The sequence below is a fragment of the Lagenorhynchus albirostris genome, chromosome 14, assembly GCF_949774975.1.
Source record: "Lagenorhynchus albirostris chromosome 14, mLagAlb1.1, whole genome shotgun sequence".
NCBI classification, from domain to species: Eukaryota; Metazoa; Chordata; class Mammalia; order Artiodactyla; family Delphinidae; genus Lagenorhynchus; species Lagenorhynchus albirostris.
The window spans coordinates 54,536,226-54,562,171 of NC_083108.1; the positions used below are offsets into that span (position 1 = coordinate 54,536,226).

Here is a 25,946-nt window from a genome sequence, read left to right on the forward strand (position 1 = left end):
GCTTGGTGGAGGCATTCCCAAGGGAGTCAGCTTTGTCAGAAGAAATCCAAAGAGAGCAACAAGATGAATGTCTTGGTGGAAGACTTTTTCTCTTGCATTTATTCGTAAGAGTGGGAAATGATTATGTCATGATTTTATAGTTCAGTGAAACCTTTTTTAAAAAGATGGGGATAGCAAGGGAGGGCAGAGAAAGACACTTTGAAAAGGAAAACTATGAGGATCCCTCTTATGGAAGGTTGTGTCTTGGGAAAAATGACAATACTAGAAGGAGGAGGTAGGGAAGAAAAAGACTCTTCCCCTGATATTATTATCCAGGTGAAATCTGTTTTAAGTGGATTGGAGGACAGTAGGAAAAATAGGAGACCGTGGAAGGGGAGGAGCGGCCTTGGGTCTGTACGTGTGTGGGATTTACATTCTGACACTAATTGTATTTTATTGTGCAGATGCTTCCCCTTCTTTTCCTCCTCTTCTCTGTTGCCCTGGGTCTCTGGAGCTGTGCCTGTCAGGTCCCCAGACTGTCTCCATCTCCACCTCCTCAGGGCGTAGGGCATCACCCCGACTCCCTGTGCTCTGGGGGGTGGGAACTTGGGTAGGAGTGTGATTAGTGTTGGTGGTGGTATGAAAATTGCAGTGGTGAAGAGGTAGGTTAATTTTTCCAAACTAATAGCTTCAGACAGAATTTAAAATAATAATAATAATTTTAAAAAACTGAATAGATCTAATTAAACTCTTTCCAGAATTCCAAAGATCATTGTTGACTTTTGTAAAAAGGTGGATTTATTTTAAAATTCTGTGTAAACTCCCCTTTTCTCTCCTCCCTATCCCACGATCCTTCAGACAAAAGAGGAACACAAAACATTAATAACTTCTTGCCTTTAGGTGGGCGTGCTTTTCAAAGCACTTTTATATCTAGTATCTCAAGATAACTGGATGAGGTTGCTAGCAGGCTTGTTTCCTGACAGGAGCCCTCCGCCCCAGAAATGCTAAGTAATTCGCTCAGGTTCATATAGGCAATTCATAGTAGAGCCAAGACTAGGACCCAGGAGGAAATACCACACAATCAGCAGGTACAACACGTAAGCATCCATCCCTCCACATAAATGGTACCTGAAGGTACTGGCAGGAACGTTCCTGTTGACACGACTCTGATTTCACCATGGCCTGGTCCATGTTAACCGAGGCTTTCTGGTAAACCTCTCGGGCTCGACTCACGGTCAGCGTGGAGGACCAGGCGCTCTTCTTCAGCAGCGGCGCGTCTAGGGTGACGGGCAGGTTGGCACAGGTGGTGCACTTGACATCGTTGTTACTCCGGGAGGCCTTCACAGCCTGCTCGCTGATGGTGTTGTAGGCCTCCATGAAGTACTGGGAGGCCGAGCGGTCGGGGCACCTGCCCATGGTCATCACGCCCGAGGGGGCGTGGTAGATGCACATGTCGCCGTCGAGGTTGTCTTCGGAGCTCCACCAGCCCGGGGAAGCGTTGTTGCGGGGCTTGGGCTCGGGGCGGCGCTCCTTGCTCTTGCTGCGCTTGCCGTACCTCACGGTCTGCGTCTCGTCGGGGCTGGCCTTGCCCCCGTTGACGCTGCCCTTGGACGGCCCCTCCAGGGAGTGCGATTTGGTGAAGAGTTTCTGGACCGAGTGGACCAGGTGGCGGATGCGGCCGGGGCTATCGCTGCGGTGCTCCACGGCCGTGCGCTTGTACTGCAATGTGTGGTAGCCATCCCTGTTGAGAGGCAGCTGCCTCTCAAACTGGTCCAGGAGGTTGGCGGGGATGCGGTTGGCCTTGGTGGCCAGGGTGCGAGGCACCAGGGCGCACTCGTCCTTCAGCTCCTGCTGCGAGGTGTAGTGCCGGCGCGGGAAGGTGCTGCTGGCCAGCGGGTCGCTGAAGGGGCCCACGCACTCGGCCTGGAAGGAGGTACGCTGAGTGTAGTAGGGGTGGTCGGCCGGGTGGTGCTCCACGGGGCTCAGCAGGTATGGCTTGCGGTCTGCGTGGTGCGACAGCGAGTCACAGGCCGAATCGCAGGTGACTCCGTGGTGATGGCTGCGGCTGCCCGATAACCCTTTCATCGCTGATGGGGCGCAACCACGGGGGTCATGGACACCCGGTGGTTAGGTTCCAGACCCGTCTCCCGCAAGGACCTGGGGGAATGAAGGAGAAGGGGACAATGGTTAACGCTTCACTTGGTCAGTAGATGTTGCTCTCTTTCCACGTGTGTCTGCTACTGAGTTGGTTTTCTGGCAGAACTCATGACTCTCCCTAAAAGCAGCTTTAATGCATTGTTGGAAAAGCCCTGTTACCTCTGTAGGCCGGGAAAGCCCATGCCAGTCCTATAGGAGAGACAGTAGGGGTGAAAACTAGTAAACCCGGAAAAGAACGTATAGAAATGCTGAACTATTTTTAAGTGACTTGGGAGAAAAACTGCCCCTCCCTCCAGGATTCCAATAACTGTATCTTTCCCCTGCTGCTCTCCTTTTATTCTTAACCGTATGTTAATCGTCAAGCTAGCAGACCGGAAGGGCTCACTTAATCTGGGAAGCTTTTGCTGATCCGCCCCCTGCAGAGAGAATTAGTTCCCCTCTGTGCTCGCAGGGCATCTACTGCACACTCTCCAGCTCCTCTGGAATGCTTTGTCTTGTGCTTTCCCTGCTAGCTCAAGCTCCCTGAGGCTAGCTTACCTCTTAGCCACCATTACATCCTTTACATCTCCCTGCCTTGTACCAGGTGGGCCACATAGACACACAGGAAGCACCCCATAAATGTGAGTGAAAAACATAAATAAAAGAGGCTATTGGCACCTTATAACTTTAGGATATATCTCTGTATCCTCTGTCACATACTTTCCCATTAGAATTCCGTGGTAACAATTACAGCAAACAATCCCACCGTGGTAATTAGAGTTGGAAAAACTAATGGTGTGGCAAATAAATCAGAGCTGTAGAGAAAATCCGCCCGTGTATTTCTGTCATCAGAGAATGAAGAGCTTCCTGTCAACAAACTGAGAGCTGATGAAGAACAAATAAGCTTGAATTGGCTAATTTGAATAACAGGGCATCTCCTTTTGCTGGTTTAAAAGTTTCTGGTAAATATTTACAAGTGATGGCAAGATGGCCAAAGGAAAGGCTCTTGAAATGTTCCTGAGGACATGAAGGGCCTGAACCTAAGGGTCATGTCTGCCAGGGAGAGGAGGGCGCCCTACAGATCCACCTGTGGGAAATCAGGTCATTCCAAGCCTTCCCCGCGCTTTCGTACCAGAGGCTGCTGTTCTACTGGGCAGAGTACTTTCTCTGGACTCTAACAGAGAGAGTTCTTCAGTAGTTGAATGCAGTTCTCCTGACAGCCAGATTTTTTTTTTTTAAAACTTCCCACAATACAAAAATTGTCATATGGAGAGCTGTCCGGAAAAGCCAATGTGACTTTCCAAACATATCACAAACGTCATTTCAGATATTCAGATGGGGAGAGATAACTGGTTTAATTAAAAAAACAGAATGAAACACCCACATGTGGCCTAATGAAGAAAACCACGGAGTTTTGGGGGGTCAGGACTCGTCTGTTCCATGGGACATACTGTGTGTGGGAGCGCCTGACGAAAATCTCTAAGCATGTTTTATGAAGCTCCTTTTCTCCTCCTCGTCTCTCAGTTTCTGGATTAATTGCTCGGGAAAACTGATGGGAGGTTTTAATCGCTGGAATCTTTTGAACTTGGTTAGTCTACTAAATTAGGGGCTTCTTGAGGGTAGAGACTATGTTTTTCCGCATCCAGTGGCTAGCAAAGTGCTTGGCTGGTGGTGGGAACTCAGTAAAGCATTTAGTCAGTGAATTAACGCATCAATGCAAAACTTCCCAGGGTGGTCCATCCTGTGGTGCAAGTCACATCTACTGAGTGAGAACAGGACTGTGTGACAAGGGAAGGGCCAAGGAAGGAAGGAAGGGACCATCTCTCAGGCATTTTAGGGACCAGTGGTTTTCAAGGTGAGGCAGGAGGCATACAGGTGAATGTGCCTTTTGCTACCCATTAGCCTTCCACTTCTGCCTCTCCACGACCCACCAATGAATATCTCACCTCTCAAAGCTCTCCCTGCCTTGGAGTTAAAATCTGGGAGTTTGCCTGGCCTGCTGACTACAGGATGTCCAGACTGAGGACAAACTGTTTGAAGGAGAGAAAGAAAATGACACCTGAAGAGACAAAAAGGAAAAGCAGGACTCATGATACCTGTGGTTCAGGAAGAACCTGTAAATCGAAACTTGCCCACTGAGGACACTAATGTAAAGGAAATTTTAGCATAAAATACCTTGGGACCACTTTGTATGAAGTTATGATACCAAGAGTAGGCTGTGGCAAAGAGGGATCCAGAAAGATTAAATACATGTTTTCAGCAAAACTGTGGCACAAACTAATTTAGGTGGAAAAATCCATTGCATGAGAAAGTTTCTCTGGATAAAACAGGTCCCATTGAAGACATTTTTGCCTTTTAAATATAGACTTAAAAATAAAAGACAAAAATAGCAAACCAGTTGGATTATGGTCACATACTAAGTTTTATGATTACCTGTATCTCAATACATAAAATAATATGAAATAATGCTTCAACCTTTCCTTCTGAAGCATCTAGGTCTTGGGTGGATTTTTTTTGCTAAATGTGGAGCTGGCAAGAGCTGAAAACATGAATTATACATATTTACTCCAAAATGTTGAAGATTATTTGAGATCATGTATTCAATATTTATGTAATTATCTTTAATCTGTGAATGGCATTTCATGTAAGATGATGTTGCCTGAGGACACACAGAGCAAACAAAGAGGGTTTTTAAGGCCATTAATGATAAATTTGTTAAATGGTGTAACTGATGATCATTTTTGTAAGTTAAACATGCACAGTGTGATTTTTACTGCAATTTAAGTGGGCTATTTTCAGCCTAGTGGCAAGCACTTATATTTTCATAGAGAGTAATAAATTGCATCAAGAATAAGTAAGTTAACTTTGGTCCTTCTTTACTCAATATTTTAAAAAGGATATTGAAATCTTGATCTTTTTCTCTGTGATATAGGCAAATAAGGTCATGAAAAAATGGCAATAAATAATCATAAACATTTCTAAATGCTCCATCTAACTTTCTGGCTAAGGCCAGATAAATGACTTAATACCCTGGCCCTTTCTAGGGAAAATCTTACATCTCTTCTACTCTCTAGTCTTTGAAAAAGGAAAATAGATTAATTTGTGATTATAAATTAAAGCAACACATTCAGTGACTTCCTGGTGAGGGGGGACAGATGATCTAAAACCCTCAATGGCTAAATAATAGCTGTGGCACCTACCATCGACGTCCTGCTCTTCCGCCTTTCATTCTTTTTTTTCTTAAATTGGGGTATGGTTGCTTTCCAATGTTGTGTTAGTTTCTGCCATACAACGAAGTGAATCAGCTATATGTATACATATATCCCCTGTTTTTTGGATTTCCTTCCCGTTTAGGTCACCACAGAGCATTAAGCAAAGTTCCCTGTGCTATACAGCAGGTTCTCATTAGTTATCTATTTTATATATCGTAGTGTGTATATGTCAATCCCAATCTCCCAATTCATCCCACCCCCCTTTCCCCCCTTGGTGTCCATATGTTTATTCCCCTCATTCTTTATTTTCTTCTTTTGTTACTCATGAACTCCCCTCCCAGCCTACTTCTTTCTGTCACTTCCTTTTTTCCCTCTCCTAATTCACGTTCGTAAGTGGCAACCGTGGACATCACTTGCTGCAGCCCGTGGTGTGACTAACACCATCCCGGGAAGAATTAACTGAGCGTCCCCCCCTTGCAAGGCTCAGCGTTTGCTGCTGCAGACAACCAAATGCAACCAGCAAATCCCTAATGGCCAAAGGGCTTATGACGTGCTCAGAGAGATGTGACCTAGACATGAAGGAAGATAAAGAACAACTCTTGTTACCTTCCACATTCTTGGAAAATGAAGCTGCTAGCTCCGGAAGAAGGTTTTAAGTGGCCATAAAAGATTTCTGAAAATAGAAAGCGAAATTTTCTTTTGTACCTTCCTCTCTGAGCCAGGGTGGGAAGTGTGAGTCAACGTGCCTTCGTAAGGGTTTCTATGACGACGGTGATCATTTCTCCTTTCTCTTGTTCGCTATGACTTCAAAATTACGTTTTGTGATCCTCCTAAGTTCGATTTTACCATCAGATGACATGTCCTGATGGTTGGCTTGGAAAATATGTTGGCTATATTGGCTACTGTGAGATGAGCTCTGAGTGTGAGATGTACCGCTTTTTACAGAGCTCTCACACCTGCAGCAGAAGCACTGCTGTCCAGATGATGACTAAAGCGAGAAAATCCAGCAAGAACTGTAAAGGAAATTCTCAAGGCAGGTCATTTATTAGCACCAAGGAAAAGCAACCAAACCACATATTGGAAGATGCTGACAAGATGGAAAACAGTCTTGCGAAGCTGGCAAGTTCTTCTCTTGACTTCTGTGCATGTCTTTATTTAGAGCTGCTGGGCTTCATTTTTCTTTACATGCAGAGAGAGGACCCACCCGAAGGGTGTCCACTCTCTCCCTCAATCGGGAATGACAGCTGAACAATCACAACTTGTTTTAGAAAGGACAATGTGGGGGACCCTGCCCAGGAGAGCAGGAAGCACTGCGTTCTGGTTTAGGGAGGTACCAGGAAGAAGAAATTCTCCATGAATATTTTCAGGGTCAGGTCACTTTTTTGCCTCCCCCCATTTACCTGTGACCTGCCCGTGCCAGGTTGCAACATTCAACTGCAGAGAAAGAAAGGATTCTCTTACTGAAGAGTATAAAGCAGTCCCAGACTAATGGCTCGTTTCCTAGTCTCCCTAGATGTGCACAGGTTACTAATTCTTGCTAATGGAGTATAATTGAAAATGGCAGGTGCAATTTCTGGAAAATGACTCTAAAGGGAAGGGCATCCCTTCTTTACTCCTTCCCTGGCTGGAATTCAGACTTGAGAGCTTGGGGAGCAGTGATCTTGGACCATGAGGTGGAAGTTACAGTCTGAGGATGGTAGCAGCAGAAGATAAAGGACCCGGCATCTTGTTTATGGCGGAGGGAACGGACCTTTATTTTTGTCTACACCACTGTGATTTGTTTTCTGACCCTTGCATTTGAACCAAGTCCTAAGTGAGATGGGTAGTCAGGGCTGAATCTTGGAGAGATTTGCCAGCTATGCTATAATACACAGGACTTGACTTTGCTGGTGGTGGTCACATCCGTGAGACCAGTTTAAACCAGGCAGCGACACAGCCACGCTTATACTAGAGATTTCCCTGGCTGTACTTAGAGGATAGGTTTAGGGGTGGGAACAAGCAAGAAGATCTAAAGGAAGCAATTATTTCTTGCTTGGGCAGTTCATGAGAGAAGACTAAAAGGGAGTTAACAGTAACCCCCGAAAGGGTGAGAATGTCCTGGCCGATGCGGGCAGTGTCTCCCACTTCAGACCTTCTGCCCACATGTGTTTCCACTACAGACTAAACAGGGCACTTTTTCCAGGCAGAACAAAATTCTATGCAACATGGATGCAGATTTTTTATTCGTAATTTTTTCCGCTACTACTAATAAACCCCCATTCTATGGAGACTGAGAATAAAGAATGATAGGAATGTTTAACAGGTGCATGATTTTAAATAATTTTTTTTTTAAATAAGGGAATGGTTCTCATTAACATACTACTAACAAATGAAGTCATGCCATTTTAGGGTAAACAGAAACATACGTGAGTTAACTTTGCCCAAAGGCCCACTTTGGGGATATTTTCTCACTTTCTGAATTTGTAGCTGCAGAAGATAACTGAATGCCATTTTCTTTCACTTTTTCAGGCTTCCCCACTCAACGATTTTCATGTACTATGTATCAGTACTTAAAATTGTACAACTACCATTAGAGCGCCTTTGAATAAGCACAGGCTGAAATACACCAGTTCTATTACTCAAAGCACAAGGCTAAGCCGTTTTATAAACGCAGAATGTATTTTGGCTTTTCATGAACATTAATTGCTATCCTAATCATCTGTAGTTTGATTTTGTTTGTGAATACCTCCTTCAATCAGTCTGCTGCTACAAATAAATGCCTTTGGAACATTTCCCTTTCAAAAGATATGGTGTTATACAAAAAACAAAACAAATGAAACAAGAACCCAGGCCTCCTCCAATTTGGTCACATTGTAGCACAATTGCCATTGCCTCTGTCTTCATACAAAGCTTTCAAAAGTGGTTTTTGAGAATAGAAAGGTGAAGAGTAGTGTTCCTTGAGAAATGGTTAGTAAGTCGTCATTAGTATTGGTCTATACTTACTGCTGGTTGGGTGAAAGAACACAGGGCTTAGGAGTACATTTATAATGTACCGAAGCAGTACATTATAAAACTTCCTAACATTATTTTGCACTGACACAGGTGGGAAGGTAGCTGTCCTGACTCTATGTGACTTTGGAGATGTGCTCCCCCTGGGATTACCCTCATTTGGATCATTCTAGAAGAGGGTGTGATTATCTCAGCTAAGTCTGCAGATGGATTCCCCTGGGAGTCGCTAAGAGAATGTGGTCACCTTGACCAGCCATGGCCATCAGCTCTTTAGGAGACACTGTGGGCAGGGGGACACCCTATCCTTATGGGGATAAAACAGATAATCTGCAGAATTTTCACAGAAAAGAGCACAAACCATGAGTGTCTACTCCAAAAAAAAAAAGGCCGAGGAAAACATGCAGTCCATTGACTAATCTAGGAGAAACAGGAATGATGATAGAATTAAACTGTTTAATGGGATATAAAGACAACCATGATAGAAAACATAACGACTGATACAACACGAGGCAACTTGAAAAGAAGCAGTGGAAATAGCCTCTGATGAACACGGAGTTATTTTTGTCTACATCTCTTGTCACTAGCTGAATAGTCCCGTGAACATGTTTGGCACATTCTAGACAACTTGCTTCACAGCCCGACTCCTGTCTATCTATCTATTTTTTACCTGAATCAAAAGTTTCCTTTCATAAATTCCTTTCTTTTAAATGCTGTTGCTTTGCTTACCAAGTTTGCTGTACAAATCTACTTTACCAAGTGCTAAGGCCCAGAAAGTACCTATAGTGGCCCCCTTTTGCGGCAGCCGTTCAGCTGACACCTGTTTTGGGGAATTTTTTCCGCTGAGCTCAGCATCTGCTGATGCTGTCCTGGCCAGGAATGTTGAGGCAATCACCATATCCTCTGAGCTGAGTGAACTGGGTTTGCAGACCCCAGCTCAGGGGCATCCATGTGGAGGCTTAGCTGAATCAGTCAGATGCCGCCTCCTGGAAATTTAAATGACGATGTTCCTAGAGTCACTGAACCCTGGTGAGCTTATCCGCAAGGTCAAGTACAGGAAGGGTCAATGTTGGCACCTCCGGAAGCCAGAGTCATGTGCTATTTCAGAGTGTGGGGTAGCAGAAACAAGGGTCCTGCAGAGGAAGCATGTGAGAAGAGAGAGGAGCAAACATACAGGGAGAAACAGATCCAGACTCCACGTAGCCCTGGGAAAGAAACAGAGAGGCTGCCTATCAACTTCCTAGGCCTGGCCAGGCCCAGCTCCCTGGCCACAGTGGCTTGAGACCCTGTACTGTCTGTTGCGGAACCACGGGAGGCCCACTAAAGCTTTCTCATCCGAGTAAAGTTTACCCTTCTGCCCAGCTGGGCAGCTGCAAGCGTATGAGAACCACCACCCAGGAGAAAAGGGAACCCTCCTGCCCTGTTGGTGGGAATGTAAACTGCTACAATCACTATGGAGAACAGTATGGAGGTTCCTCAAGAAACTAAAAATAGAACTACCATACGACCCAGCAATCCCACTCCTGGGCGTATATCCAGACAAAACTATAATTCAGAAAGATACATGCACCCCTATGTTCACAGCAGCACTAGTCACAATAGTGACATAGAAACAACCTCAATGTCCATCGACAGAGGCACGGAGAAAGAAGATGTGGCACATATACACAGCGGAACACCTCTCAGCCATAAAAAGGAATGAAATAATGCCATTGGTAGCAACATGGATGGACCTAGAGATTATCATACTAAGTAAGTCAGAAAGAGAAAGACAAATATCATATGATATCATTTATATGTGGAATCTAAAATATGACACAAATGAACCTCTCTGTGAAACAGAAATGGAATCATGGACATAGAGAACAGACTGGAGGTTGCCGAGGGGGAGGGGGTTGGGGGAGGGATGGAATGGGAGGTTGGGGTTAGCAGATGTAAGCTTTTATATATAGGATGGATGAACAACAAGGTCCTACTGTAGAGCACAGAGAACTATATTCAATATCCTGTGACAAACCATAATGGAAAAGCATATGAAAAAGAATGTATATATACGTATAATTGAATCACTTTGAGATACAGCAGAAACTAACACAACATTGTAAATCAACTATACTTCAAAAAAAAAAAACCAATAAAGCCTCCTCTTAAATGTTCCCTGTGCCAAAGGACACATGGAAATGAGTGGCCTTAACTAATTTATGGTCTAGTTGAGAAAATAAACCACATAAATATAAAATAATCAAGAATAGTACAAATTGGAATCTAATCAAGCTCTAGATTGTGTGGTCTGTGTTGTATATGTAATGCATCAGGTAAAAAGCTTTTAAAAAAAAAACAAGTCTAGAAGGGGCAAAAGTTAAGGGATGCAAAGACATCTCAGTTTGGGAGGTTTGGAGAGTCCAGAGCAGCACAGTCTTCAAAGCTGAGGCTCTTAGGATGATGTGCAAAGCCTGCCCTGTGTTTTGTTCAGGTCTAACCATTCCATTTCTCCTTTGGCTTTTTAATGCTTCCGTGTCATTCATTTCCGAGGATACGATGCAGATGTGAGTCAGATCGTCTGAGAGCTACAAACTTGACCTCATTGTTAAGGCCTCCCACTGGACTCCTTTCCCTGAACTCTCTTTGATATTAAGCCTGTGTAAGGAAGTTATAAGAAGCTGATATGTATATTTGTGTGGTTTTTACTGTTGGGATGTCATCCACCTCTGCAAAAATTGTCTTCTGAATGTGGTGTGATGAGGAAATCCCTCTCAGGTCTTAGTATGAGCAAAACTGTGTGTTTGACAACTGCCAGGTACTGTTAACATCTTGCAGGTACTGTCACTCTTGTCAGATAAATGCCTTTCCATCTATATTTGAATCCCGGGAAGTTTATTGGGAAATCTGCAATAAAATAGTAATGGTTATTGCTTTTCTACTTTTATTCTACTTTCATTGTTTTCTCTGGCTGTGTACCTTATCCCTTTTAATGATGATATATGTAATCACGTAGCCTGCTTCGATCTTTTGGGGGGATGGAAAATCTATAGCCAGGTATCTCTGTATTATGTAAAATACAAACACTTGGCTAATATATTTTTTCCTTCCCTTGATACCATCAACTGACTGTAACAATGCTTCTCAAAGTTGAGTGTGCAGGGAATCAGCTGGAGGACTTAAGACACAGATTGCTGGACCCAATCCTGAGTTTCAGGGGTGGTTCCCAAGAATTTGCATTGCTAACAAATTCCCTGATGATGTTGATGCTGGTTGAGGGATCACAGTGAGAACCACTCAACTAGATGCCCTATTTCTTACATCTGTGATTCTTCCTGGGATGTACGTGGTCCTTCCCTCCATTAGACTAAACTCAAACTTTTTCTTCAAGCCCCAGCCCTGTTGTCACTTCTTTGGTGACGCCTTTGCTGAACCCAGGGGGGCAGAATTGACAGCTGCCTCGTGTGTTTTCTCATGCACATCAACCAAACTGCCACCAGGCGCTGGAAATATCTGTGGTCATTTATTGCCTTTTATGCGGATCTCTCCCAGGAGACCACGGGATTCTAGTGGGCATAAGGGGTCTCGCTCATTTTCGTATAACCATTTCCTGGGAAAGTCCCCGTTCCATAGGATGTACTCAGTAAATGTTAGCTGAATAAATACATGAATGGGAGGTCTCCTGCTTTGGAAACACAATATATTTTTTTTCAATTTTGAGAAACACAATATATTTAAAAATTTTTTTAATTGAAGTATAGTTGATTTACACTGTTGTGTAAGCTTCAGGTGTACAGCACAGTGATTCAGTTATACACACACACACACACACACACACACACATATATTTTCAGATTCTTTTCCCTTATAGGTTATTACAAGATATTTAATATAGTTTCCTGTGCTATACAGTTGGTCCTTGTTGTTTATCTATTTTATACATAGTAGTGTGTATATGTTAATCCCAGCCTCCTAACTTAGAAACACAATGTATTTTTTTTCCAGTCCAGGATACCACATTGCATATGGCAATCTGTATTTTTTTTTTATTTATTTGTTTTTGGCTGCGTTGGGTCTTCGTTGCTGTGTGTGGGCTTTCTCTAGTTGCTGCGAGCGGGGGCTGCTCTTTATACGGTGCTCGGGCTTCCCACTGAGGTGGCTTCTCTTGTTGTGGAGCACGGGCTCTAGGCACGCAGGCTTCAGTAGTTAGAGCACGTGGCCTCAGTAGTTGTGGCGCACAGGCTTAGTAGTTGTGGCTCACGGACTTAGTTGCTCCGCGGCATGTGGGATCTTCCCAGACCAGGGATCAAACCCGTGTCCCTTGAGTTGGCAGGCGGATTCTTAACCACTGCACCACCAGGGACATTCAGAAACACAATATTTTTTATGTAAAAAAGGTGGTAATTTATAAATAAAATGACTTTGTCCTGGGAATAACGTGTCTGTGTGTGGGCACTGTGCGAATAGTTCTGTGAGTGGAGTCTCGTGAAGACTGCAGATGGATGCCTACTTTGCCGTCCCATCCACGGCACAGGGGCTGCCTCCATCCTGCGGCTCAGGCATCCTCCTCGACCTTCTCAGCAATTAGAGGCTCTGGAGCTACCATGACAACGATGGGAGAAAATGTTGGGAGACTCCATGTCAAATTCTCTGCACATCTTGAAGATGGGAGAACTCTCTGGTTAGAACCTGTCCGCTGATACATCGATGTCACGAGGGGAAGCCCTTTTCTCTTGCTGAGGCGGCCTCCAAGGGACTCAATAAGCTACAGAATGATCTCACTGGTATTTCTGAATTCTGTGAAATATAAGCTGCACTTTATAGAGGCCTATGATGGGGCAGGAACTCAGTACGGATCCCATTGGAACCCTTGCAAGCTTGGCATGATTTCTCCCCTTCCCACAGATGAAGAGACTGAGGTTCACAGAAGTTGAATGGCTTGCCCAGGGAGCACAGCCAGTAAGCAGCTAAGCTAACACTTGACCCCGGGGCTGTGAGACTTAAAGTACTTGTGCTTCCGGCCCTATGGACAGCTCCAAGAAACTTTAGGATGCTGGGGGCAGCACAGCAGGGACCAGCCTGCCATCAGTGGACCTCCACAGCTTTTGGACTTTCCTTTGAAGAAAAGTTTAGCTGCTAAAAGAAAAAAATGATAAGAAAAAAGATAATACGTACTATCATACTTCATCATATCAATTATTTTTGATAGAAGAAGACCCATCCAGCTTAAACATCTAATAAGCATTTAATAAGCTAATGAGGAAACCGCCCCCTGGGAATGCACATCCTCAGGTGTGACTAGGTGGCCCTGAGATCTTGTTCAGGACTCAGCAACTTTATACACATCATAGATGTCAGCCTGTGAATGTGCTGAGCCCAGGGCCCCAGCTACCCGTGCCCCCTTCTCCCCACCTCACCTAGACCTTTGTATATTATGTGGATAATGTCTTCAGCCTCAATAGAGAAGTGAGCCAGTGTAGACAATCACTTCTCAGTTATCTCTAGAAGCTAATAAAAGAGCTAACATTCACGTATTCCTTTTTTCCCAACAAACATGTGTTGCGTATATACTAAATGATGGTTCAGTTCTAGGAACCGAGGATTGTGTCATGAGCACAACTCAGAATGTCCATTCCTTCATGGAAAGTACATTCTTGTGTTGGGAGACAATGTATAATGTTTAAAATAGTGGTAATTGTATTACATTGTCCGTTAGGCGATGATGTATAAGACACTGGCTTATTTCTTAAAGAGGTAGTTCAGCTAAGTTTATACCTGTTAGTATATTTCAGCAAACATTAGGCAGATGGGTCTATGTGCCGGACCCTGCCCTAGGCACTCTAGAGGCGTCATCCACCTAGTTATCACAGCAGCCCTAGCAAGTAGGTACTCTTATTGTCTGCATTTCCCAGAGGAGGAAAATGAGGCACAGAGAGGTTAAATAATTTACTCAGTTAACCCAGGAAGTTGAATCCTAGCACTTGCACTGTGCACCCCTACGCTATCAATGACAAAGTTCGTCTTTGTCACTCAACCACAGCGATGGGATGTCACCAAGGCTGCAGCATAGGTACACATTGTGTACAGCAGCACACCTGCAGGGGGCAAGCTGATGTGTGGTGTGGCAGCCCTGTCGCTTTGCTATCACTGACGTACTTTTATTTAAATACACAGTCACATAAGCATACTTAAAAAGAGGACCCAGGAGAAAAATCACGCATTCCAGCATCATATAGAAGTAGGATTGTTCATCTGTTGTTATTATCTAATAAGACAATAATTTCAACCATGGAAATTGCATACAGATTTCAGAGACACAGACATATACTGAACGTATATATTACCTATACTTGTAGATAGGCCATTGAAAGGGAAAATTGCGAGAAACCTAGGAGAATTTACGAACTTCTTCATGAAAGACGCCTTTTTTCTCTTCACATCTCTAAACTTAACCTGGAAATTTTCAATTTCTGCATGGCTTCTTCTCCGCACCATCTGCTAATGCTGGCATGGGGCGGGGGGCGGTAATTCCCTTCATTCAGGGAGGCAGCCTACGCTACAGTGATAAGTAAAGACCCAAAAGACAAATGAAGGAAATCAGAGGGGGGAGAGAATTCACAATCAACTCTTCACTGGACTGGCATCCCATGAGTGGTCCCTGCTGTAACCACCACCCATGGCAGCTTTGCTTCTGATCACTGAGCGGTGTTGTTTCCTCTACCTGAATCTGTGTCAAGACACAATTGCACTGAAGGAGGATTGTAAATTTCACTTTCCAGCCAGATAAATGGGCAGCTTAAAATTCCAGCCCAGCAGATCTAAGAACGAGCAAGGGTGGTGAGTGTGAGACCCAACTGTGTAAGCCAGATGGGAGGTGGCTTCAAATGGGAATAGGAATGTTAAAAGGTGGCTGCTTGCAGGAAAATCGTTCATTTTAGACTCCAAGAAAACTTTTGGATGAAATGAGATTCAAAACGGGGACGCTTTTGCCCTACTACTTATTCTCTGGACCCAAGATGCCCAGGGTTGGTCAGATTTCAGAAAACGTCCTTGCTGTTGCCCTGAGCTTCTAGCATGTAGAATGTTTAACTGGAAACAGGGCATCTTCTCTTACTATCCCACATTTTGCTTTTATTTGCTTTTTTTTTTTGCTTGTGTGGGATTAGAAATGCATTATTTTTTTCCTCTTTCTTTTTTTGTCTCTCCTTTAGAGAAGGCTATTTTAGGAGAAAACAGCTGTATAAATTATAAGAGTTCACCTGTTATGGTCCTCGGTCTACAACTGGCAGCCACATAACTGGTTTTCAACATGGTCAACATCCTGTGTCCTTCGGATGAGGAAATCCCTTTAGAATTGTTTAACTTTTCCATCAACCTTTATTTTTATTTATAGACCCTGATCATTGCTCTGGGTCACCGAATGTAAATGAAAAAACCTGAAAAATTAAGCTGTGGAGAAACACGTTTATAAGGACGAACGTGAATTCTATGAAAATGGTGGAATCCAATAGCAACTAATCACAGCGTAAAACTGGATCCATGGGTAATGGAGGGCTGCCCTGGGGAAATCGTCTTCTCTATGCCCAAGGGAAAAGAGTGCAGGAAGGCGAGATGGACAGGGAATCTGTTACAGGCAACACAGTTTGTCTCTCCTGTGGGTTCCTGGAAATTCGAGGTAACTTACGGCACTTGGGTAACTACCAGCACAGGACACTGCTATTCTTCATCCGAGCCCACAGGTGCCCTGCCCAGGGACCAAACCATCTCTCCTCCCTCCACCACTGAGTCCTGGACCTGGGCAACTCATGGCCCCTTGGAAAGAACCGCATTTCAGTGCTTTCTAAGCATCCACCTCACTGAAGGCTACTTATTTGCACATTATTCTGTCTTCCGCCCTAATGTGAACTCCTCAAGGGATCTGACTGCTTGGCATCTAACCCAATGCCACGCACGGAGTAAGTGCTCAATACATGTTGAATGGATCAAACAAAAAGGTGGGGGAAAACCCCATCAGTTTGCTGGCTCAGTTACATGTCCCATAAATGCATTTGAGTGGATACTCCAAGACTTGTGAAAGAGGAACGGTACGCCTTCGGGAAGCAGGAGGAACGACACAGATTAGATGACGGGTTAGAAGAAAAAAGAAATTTGACTCCGGAAAACTATTTTCTCCAATGTGGGAGTTTGTTATAATGGGATCCTGCCTTGGACATCCCTTATTCGTCTCGTGGGTGCTGAGAACAGCAAAACGGGCAAAGGAGAAAGATTTAGAAATGGTAAAAATGATTTTCAAGTCCCACTGCCTCTTCCATTCACTGCCTCCACCTCTTCTTCCTATTCCTCCAGAATGATCTTCTCACCTCCTAGTCTGATCACGCACCTTCCCTGCCCAAAACTGTCTCCATTCCCATCAACGTAAAGCCTGACCCCTCGTGTAGCCTGACTGCACAGCCCCTCGGAGCTTTGATATGAATATCCCCCAGCCTCACTTCTATGCCCTCTCACCATCCCCCAGGCTCTGGGCTACAACCCCCAGACCACCTGTGGTTTTCCTTACCCATCCCGCTCTTCTGTTCTTTATGACTTTTGTGTGGTGCTTCCTTCCTCCACTTGGGGAATGCCCTCCGATGCCTAGTAATTCCTATTCGTCCTTCAGAAGTCAGCTGCTTCCCTACCCCACCATCTTATTCACCTCGCACAGCATCGTGTTGATGAAGCTCAGCGACTGTTCTGCAGCCATCTTTCTAGTTACCTCCTCTCCCACTGCGGGGTGGCTTCCGGTACTCTTAAGGCCGATACACTCTCCAGTTTACAGCCGCTCATCTACAATGAGCTTTATAATCTCCTAAAAATATAAAAGCTGAACCACATGGAGGGAGTTAGGAGCCGCTTGCCGAGGGACAGTGGGCTGCATGCCCCTGGCTCTCAGACCCGTGATCTCGGGCTGTCTAAGAGGTTGATTCATCTCAGGCTTAGCTCTGACAGGGGCGAAGGATCTGACAGCCTCCTGTGGGTCCTCCTATGTGGCAATAGTTTACCACTTACCTGGGGTGTTTCCCACCCTATTTTAACTTTTCTGCTCAGCCTAAGAAATCTCCCCCTTTGTTTTGTTTTCTCGGAAAATAAGGGCAGGTTGTTATGCTTGTTCTTAGCAATTAGATGGAAGCAGCCCACACATACGAAATAGGAGTTAAACGCTAGAACTAGGATTCAGTTGCCAAGGAATCATGAGCTGAGGAAGGCGTCTAAGAGGGGCGCCCCAAGCTCCCAATGGGCCAGCAGAGTCCTAGGGCGTCCACCGCCCACTATGGGCTTTCTTCTTGCTCTGTCAGGATTCATGTGTGGGCTTCCTATCTTTCTGCTCAACCAAGCCCTCTGAGAACAGAGGATGGTGTTCATCTTTGCATCCCTAGGACCCAGCGCTGGAGCTGGCTCAGAGCACAGTACCCCAGTACTGACATATAACGAGAAAGTTATTTCCACTTCAATTCTCTTACAATCCATTGAGTTTAGTGAAAGCAGAAACATCTCTGTTTATTGATGGTATGTTTTTAAATCTCTTTTTGCTTTTCCTCCCTTTTAAGCAGGCTTCAGCAGACACAGCGTGTACCTAAGTGATGAACTTGTTTTGTTTTGCTTATTCTTAGTTTCATGGTTAACTTCTGTTGGAGGCAAGGCAAGTGGAAGTGACATCAGACTTCTTTTGAAAAAGATAATGTATTTAAATTGAAAATGAGTCTACTTGTAAAAAAATATTAAGTAAAAAAATAACACCAGGAGAAGCAGATGTGGCAAAAATCATGATGATGGTGTACAAATGATGGATGTTTGGAAAACGGTGGCATACAGCTAACGCTCGGTAATTGTTAAGTGAATGGATAAATGGACCTCTCTCACATCTCCCCTCTTCTTTTGACTTCTCTAACTTCCACGCCAGATCTGGCTCTGGCTCTAGTTTGTATGTCAACAATGATCTCCTATTCTGAGCTCTATTCCTGCCTCTACCCTCTGCTCAGCTCCCCCATGCGTGAGCCTCACCCACTCACAGACGTTCCATGGTTCCTTCTTGCTTATAAAGCCTTGACTTCAGACATTCAAGACCCTTGATAACCTCGCTCACATCTATTTCCCAAACGCATCGGCCCAAGCTCCTCTGCATAAACTGTGTGGGTATTTGTTATTCCTAGAATATGCTTGGTATCTTCTTGGCCTGAAGACTCTAAGTGGAAAACCCTCAGATTCCTACTCATCCTTTAAGACCCATTCCAACTCTCCTCCCTCCATGAAGCCTTCTTTGTTCATTCCATCTGGGGGTGATCTGCCTCTTCTCTGAGCTCTAACAGCACTTTGCTGTATGTGTACATTATACGTAAGGTATTCGTTCAGTGTTTTCCTAAGTGCCCTGTTTTCTCTTTCGGATTGCAGGCTCTCAGAAGGCAAGAACCGATTCTTAGGCATCTTTCTGACCTCGCCCTATTTTTGTTGACTAAATACCTTACTGATTGAAATTAATAAATAAATGGGGACATCTGGGAATATGCCGAAGTAAGGAAATGCAGAAAATCAGCGCACTGCTTACTCCCCTGAGTAAATGCAAACTCAGCAGAAGGGAACGCTCACTAGGAATTTAAATGTGGCAATTCAGCCAATTTGTCTAAATCTGCCTCCTTTAAAAAAATGATCTGTAATAATATTAAAAATAATTTTTCTAATGAACATTATTTATTCAATATAATCTAGTCCAAATCTTTCCATTTTAGAGGCAAGAAAATTGCGATAACACTATGAATATAATATATGGACATATATAAACTTATATATGACCAGCCCAGTGTTCACACTGCAAATATGCACAGGGAAAAATGGCCCATTGGTTCTTTGCAGAATGTGTTTCAAGCCGCAGAGGAATCACACCCTTTAAAATTCCCTTAACCTAGATACAGCCATAAACAATAAGAGGCGTATTTGTACCACGTGGCCTGCTCCTCTGGGTCTGATAGTGTTGGGTGTTTATAGGAACACTGGAGACAGCTGGGCTCGTTACGCTCACCATTCCTTCCAGGTGGAGTGATATTATCACGGAACACATTTCAAAGAAAATCCTTTTATCGTAGCTGCCTCTGACCTTTAATTGTTGCTTTGTTTCATACCAGATGCCTCATTAGAAAAATAGCGATACTGAAATGGCAGAAGTAAGAGTAAGTAACATTCGTATGTCAGAAACTATGCAGCAAAAAACACACAAGATAAAAAAAAAAGAGATTATCCCGTGGCTGACTATTGGCCTTAGTGAAATTTTACTGGCATGATTTCCCAGAGAGATGGGTCCCTTTCATAAGGAAACACCAGTAATAAAGCCTACAGCTCTAAGCTGGAGGAAAAGTTTTCCTTCCTGACCCTCATCTGGTGAGAATTCCCCTTCGCTCCACTTTATACCAACAGAATTGAGGGGATCCACTCTCAGGCACAGTGTTTAGGTTACGTGTGGACAAATTCTCTCCGTAACCAAAGGCTGTGAAGGATGACACATGAGATCAGAATCCTTTTGCAGGGTGCTACCCAGACAGATGCTAAACAGGGCATCTTGCTCCATAGCCATGGGACTAAGCAGTGCAGGGTAAGATGGAGAACAGATCTGGGTTGCTCGGGGGTCAACAGTGGTAATATGGTCCAGTAGGTGGCACTAGACCTGGTGAAATCTACAAACACTGCAGCAATGCTGGCTTGGCTTCAGAAAGACCTCAAACTTTAAGGAAATATAATTTTAGGAATTTTATTTATTCTTCTGGGGTCCTCAAGCTTGGGGTTAAGCCGAGGTTAGGCTGGGCCTCTGAGGATGCTGCTGGAAAAATGGAGTCCATGGATTTCATCTGGTCCTGCCTCCAAACTTCAGTCTATAGAGTCCGACCGTAAAGGCATCCATCATATGCATTCTTGGAGCTGCCATTCAGTGAGCTTTCAGTGATGATTAAACAATCCATTCAAATTGGGAGAAAATGCACTTGATCTTTTTATAGTTTAACCACTTAATGAATCAGCACTTGGAAGAGGCAGACCTCATAATTAAAGCAAAACTGTCAAGACTAAATATTTTGTTCTTACAAAAGAGTATAATTTCTATAATTCTTAGCTGTTAATGCATTTAATGTTAGTCACTCCTTAAAAAGACTTGGGATTAGTCTTTCAAGATACACTTTGGTTCTGGCTCACTTATCCCTTGCACGTAAAATAAAAGAGGAATAAAAACATGAGCCTTACTCACTTGGTAGATAGAGGTAAATGCGTTTTCTGGAAAAACTGAAGGTACATGAATTTGCAAGGTTTCTTGGTAGAAAGACCCAACTCTTATTCTTTATTATTATTAACTCCTAATACTATCTTTAATTTCTGTTCCATTTTCTCTGGATAGTCTCACCACTGACATTAAAAAAATAAATCAAGAGAGTTGAAATGTATATGCATCAAGGGAGGGGCCAAAGAACCAATAGAGATAATTTGGAAATCACTTCTACCAATACCAATATTGTACACAAGTTTTTAAGTAATTGTAGTTTATTGGTGGTCATTTCTTGGTGCCAGGGAAAACCTCAAAAGGAGGTTCTGCTAACAACATTATAAATCAACTATACTCCAATAAAAATAAAAAAAAAAGAAGGTTCTGGTAAATTTCCATACCCTTCCTGACTTTGTTCAAGCTTTTGTCTTTTAAAAATAATCCCCATTGCTCCTCTGGCCATTTCCAATACCTTGTTTGTTAAAAACCTCAATTAGCCAATGATGTAGGCTAAGGAATTTGGAGATAGAAAGGACCACAGAAATAGCTGGGCTAGAATTTCCCCAAAGTCGTTTTCTGTGGATCTCTAATCCTGAGAGAGATTCTATGTGGAAAAAAAGAAAAGAAAAAAAGAGAGGTTTGGTACAATATATTTTGGGGAAGCTGGCTATTATATCCTCTTTTTAGACATTCACAAACCCTTTAGCCTATTAAAGGCTGTAAAGTTTTTCAGTAAAGAAATCTTTTAAACATTTTTACCCCAGCATTTCGTAAAACTGTCTGGTCACTGAATCTTTTGAAGACTACCTCTTGCATAGCACAGGGAGATCAGCTCGGTGCTTTGTGACCACCTAGAGGGGTGGGATAGGGAGGGAGGGAGGGAAATGCAAGAGGGAGGGGATATGGAGATATATGTATATGTATAGCTGATTCACTTTGTGATACAGCAGAAACTAACACACCATTGTAAAGCAGTTATACTCCAATTAAGATGTTAAACAAAGACTACCTCTTGCCATTTTTCAGAATGATCAGCCTGTAGAGCAGACCTGAGGAATCGGGGGTGGGGGATGCCAAGTCCCCCATTTCAGAAGAAGAAGAAGAAACAGCACAATTCACCCCTTTTCCACCTAAACCACGTTGACCCATGAGAACTTTGGGTGAGTATGGACAATAGGACTCGAAGCTGAAGAGAACTTAGTCTAGCTTCATTAAAAAGAAAAACAAAACAAATTTAAAAAAACCTTGAACTCTAGGAAGTTTACTTGATTTATACAAAGTCATGAATGAAGCAGTGTCCGTGTCTAGAATCTATAATTTCCTCACTTCCGCTTTCTCCTTCCCCCATCAAAAAGTGCTCTTTTCGCTACATGAGGACATTTTTCTGAAATGATCATACCGCGCATTTTGCTTTATCTTAGGGTGAATCTTTTTTCTTAGTGCAGTAGAAACCCTTTTCACAAAACACCTAACTCACTTCCCAGCTTAATGGACCCTGTTCATCCTCTCTGGAGAAACAGCCAGGCTGCCCACGGCACAAGGAACGCTCACACTATCGAGCTATTTTAGAGCTTTTCTAGACTTTTCCTCAAATCTATTTATGTTAGTCTAACGTGGCATTACGATTACTTAGTTCAATTAAGTATTACAAAGAGTGTTGAACTATGAATGCAGAAAAGCCATTTCTCTAAAATCTCTTCAAAAAAGTTTAAAGAAATGGTTTCTCTTTCAATTTAGAGAGCTTTGCGAAGGTTGACAAGACAAAGTGTTGTTAAAGATTGCTGCCAAAGTAGTTGTGGGTGAGACAAGTGTAAATCATGGAAAAAATAATGACAATTTAGAAGGATGCTGCATTCAGATGGTTTTGCACATCGCAACCTAAAGAAAACCGAAACCAGAATTTGTAGGTAATACGTCATGAATGTGGTTCATGTAGGAAAGACGGCTTGGAACTTCAGTCAATAGATTCATTTAAAAAAAGGCCATGATGCCTCATGAAAGGTTAGTGAATGAATAACCATTTACAAGTTTTAAGTCAAAACTAAATGTTTGAGGGCAGTGTTTTTAAATGACTCTTTGCTTTACCTAGTCTTGTAAAATAGGTGACTACCAGTATAAACAAACAGTTTAGAGGGATTGTTGTTATGCATCTAAGCATTAAAAAAATACTTATTTAAAGTGCTAGGAAGCCGCCACATTCCTGTGTGGCAGGTTAAAATTTTGAATTGCTCTGTGTTGTATTTTCTCTCTCTTGATTCCCTGGGTCCTCTGACCATTAAAACTAGGCTGGAGGGTGAAGCTAATGGCCCCAGGGTAGGAAGGACACAAGGGGACACAGAGAAAGCAGGAATGAAAACGTCTTCAGCTCAGAAGGGGTCATTATGAACGTCTTGACTGGACATTGCGGGGACCAGACACAGGAGGGAGAAAAGCCAGACACAGGAGAGCCTGCAACGCTTAGAGTACAGTTTACAGAATAAATCCGAGAGGAGAGAGCTTGAAGGGTGATTCTAATGGAAGTGTTTTCTTACTGGGAAAGCCAGAGATAGCAGAGATAAAAGATCTTATTGGGACACCAGAGAGTTTAAAAGGTGACAGAATGAGAGACCAGGGTTTCTGATCCTTTTTTGACAGTAAAAAAAATAGAGTTTACTTCTTGATCCAGTATATAAAATAAAGAAATACAGCAAATGTTCTCTTCTAGTTGACCCTATACTAGTGGATTCCATGTAATTTAAAAATGCTGGCTGTGAACACAATTATTTCTTGACCAACAGTTTAGAAAACAGTATGTAAAAAAAGACCAGTGTGAAGTCAGGGAGTGTGATGTCTCCAGCTCTGTTCTTCTTTCTCGAGATTGTTTTGGCTCCTCGGGGTCTTTTGTGCTTCCAGACAAATTTGAAAAGGAGGCTCACTTCTCACCCTATCAACTCCTAGGGTCAAAACCTGGTGTGGGCTCAGGTGAGACAGGCCTGGGAGCATCACAGATCTCTGCCTGCATCCCACCTTGGAAAGATGGCAAGCCTACTAGGGAGGCCTCATAGGTTTGATTCACGCTGGGATTGGTGAGGGTCCAGGGCTGACTCGGTGGAAGCATGACCTCAGAGAGCCCCTCCCTCCCTAGCCGGGGGAGGAGGGAACAGTGCTGAGTAGTTGCAGGAGTGCTGAAAGAACCAGAGGCCCGAGGTGAGGGCGGGGAGAACACAGGTGCTCCCACTTCATGACCAGAGGCTGCGGTGGGGACCACAGGTGTTAGCAACTCTTGGTAGCACGGAGGACCCGAGGGCCAGCGAGAAGACGCCAGGGAGGAGGCGGCGTCGGCAGCCCCACGTGGGACGCTGGGAAAGCCTCCCGGCGTGAAGAAAGAATAAATACCTCATTTGACCGAACTTCTCTCTAAAAGGGAGAACCTCACGCGGCGTGACTGTTAACTTTCACGGCACAAGTATCCCAAGTTCTCCGTCTGGACTGGAGCCGGGGTCTCAAAGGTAAGCTTAATTTACTTGCAACAAAGAAGGAAAAGTTATGTTCCTGCACATGTGATTTGTAAGGGCAGATTTTAAACCTGATATACCTGCATGAAAGGATTTTGGGTGTATGAAAGCCACACGTAGGTCCTACTGTTTTTTAACGCTTAACTCGGTGCCAATGTTCTAGACGCTACTGAACATTGACTCAGACATAATTCCCTGTTCGTTTGGCTCACGGGCAAAGTGAGAACACAATATACAAAGAGTGTGATGGGGAACAGGATAGACGCGTGGTTATGAATGTGACGTAATTAGGAAGTACGAATAAAAAATCTCCTGACGTGTTATTTAGGGGTAACTTACATGGGACGAAAGCTGTGCACTCCTAAGTCATTGATTAAACATCTCAGAAAGAGTGTATAACTTTCGAATTTTGCTCTTAACTCTGGCTGTGATTCAGGACGTCAGTGGCACTCTTGAGAAAAGATTTCTGGCCCCCGACTCGGGAAAACCTGGGGTTTGACCTGGCCGTTTGTTTTTTCAGAATGTTCCCTTGGCGAGTCTGCTGTGCTGCTCCCATATCGGTAGCCACTGCCATTGGAGGGTTATGTTGTTTTTTTCAGAAATTCTCTATTTATGCCTGCTTATTCTTTTATGTGGCATTCGTAAGAGGGGAGGAAACATTTAGGCTACCTCACAAATATGATTTCTCAGTGAGAAAAGGTCCTTAAACAGAATGTTATGTAGCATCCAATTTTGCATTAATCAGCATACACTTTTAATAAACTTTGTGAAAAGTAACTTACAAAAATGTGTTGGAAGCATCATGCTAGGGACAGCGTATTCCTAAATCTTGAACAATAAATTTCGTCTGAGGCAAAGATCTGCATATTTTAGTTTTTAAGATGCTTGAGCCAGTCATGGGTGCATGGGTGCTTCACTGATTTTCTTCATAGTTCGGGTGGCAAGGTGTGTCTGTTGAGGAAATTCTAACTTGAGTTGCTGAAATCAGTAGATGCAACGGCATACTATCTAAAAATAGGTGGTGGTGTTTGGTTAGAATATGGACTTTTAAGTTCGAAATGAACTTCTGTCTGCTTGGAAAAAAATCTCAGTAACAGTGATAATTCTAACCTCAAGACACCTGGCTCCTTGTTTATTGCGATGATAGCCTTTTGCTGTACAAGGCAAAGGGCAGCGGTAAAAATTCTGGCTTCAACAGCTGAAGGCAATTGCTGAAGATCTTTCCTAAGTGAGGTTTTCTTTTTTTTATGTCATTAAAACGTTTTTATTGTGATAGAATACACATATAAAATTTACCATCTTGAACGTTTTTTAAGTACACAGTTTAGTAGTGTTTGGTATATTTACGTTGTTGTGAAACAGACCTCCAGAACCTTTTCTCTGGCAGCACTGAAACTCTAGCAATTTGACAACGCCCCCTTGCCCTCTCCCCCAACCCCCTCCCCCCAACCTCCATTCTATTCTCTTCATTTATAAATTCGACTAGTTTAGATGCCTCGTGTAAGTGGAATCATACAGTATTTGTCCTTTTATGGCCGGCTTATTTCACTTAGTATAAGGTCCTCAAGGTTTATCCATTTAGTAGCATGTGACTGAAATTTTCGACTGCAGGCAAGAAAGACTTGACGTCACAGCTTCCAGGTTTCTAGCACCTAAGTGTCCTCATTCGGGACCTGAGACCACATAAACCAAATGGCTGGATGGAAGCTGGGGTTTAGTCTTTGACTAGTCATAAGTTCATCTGTACTTTCACATTAAATTAATGTCATGGGTTACATCACCTTGATGGACCATTAACTGCAACTTGTATTCTCAGGCTGAGTTTTAAAAGGGACCAGCTGTCTAGAGGTGATGCCTAAGAACCCCGGATGCTAGTTTGCTATTACT

The 25,946-nt window shown here is 43.5% G+C and overlaps 1 protein-coding gene across 2 annotated transcripts in view; it reads right to left on the reverse strand.

Moving 5' to 3' along the window:
* The window catches only part of DLGAP1 (DLG associated protein 1), a 320,739-nt gene extending 318,675 nt beyond the window's left edge, over positions 1-2,064 (reverse strand). For both annotated transcript variants that reach the window (XM_060120890.1, XM_060120889.1), the window contains exon 1: positions 1,108-2,064. In XM_060120890.1, the coding sequence (XP_059976873.1) occupies positions 1,108-2,064 (957 nt within the window). The remainder of the gene's footprint in view (positions 1-1,107) is intronic.
* Between the last annotated feature and the right edge of the window lie 23,882 nt (positions 2,065-25,946).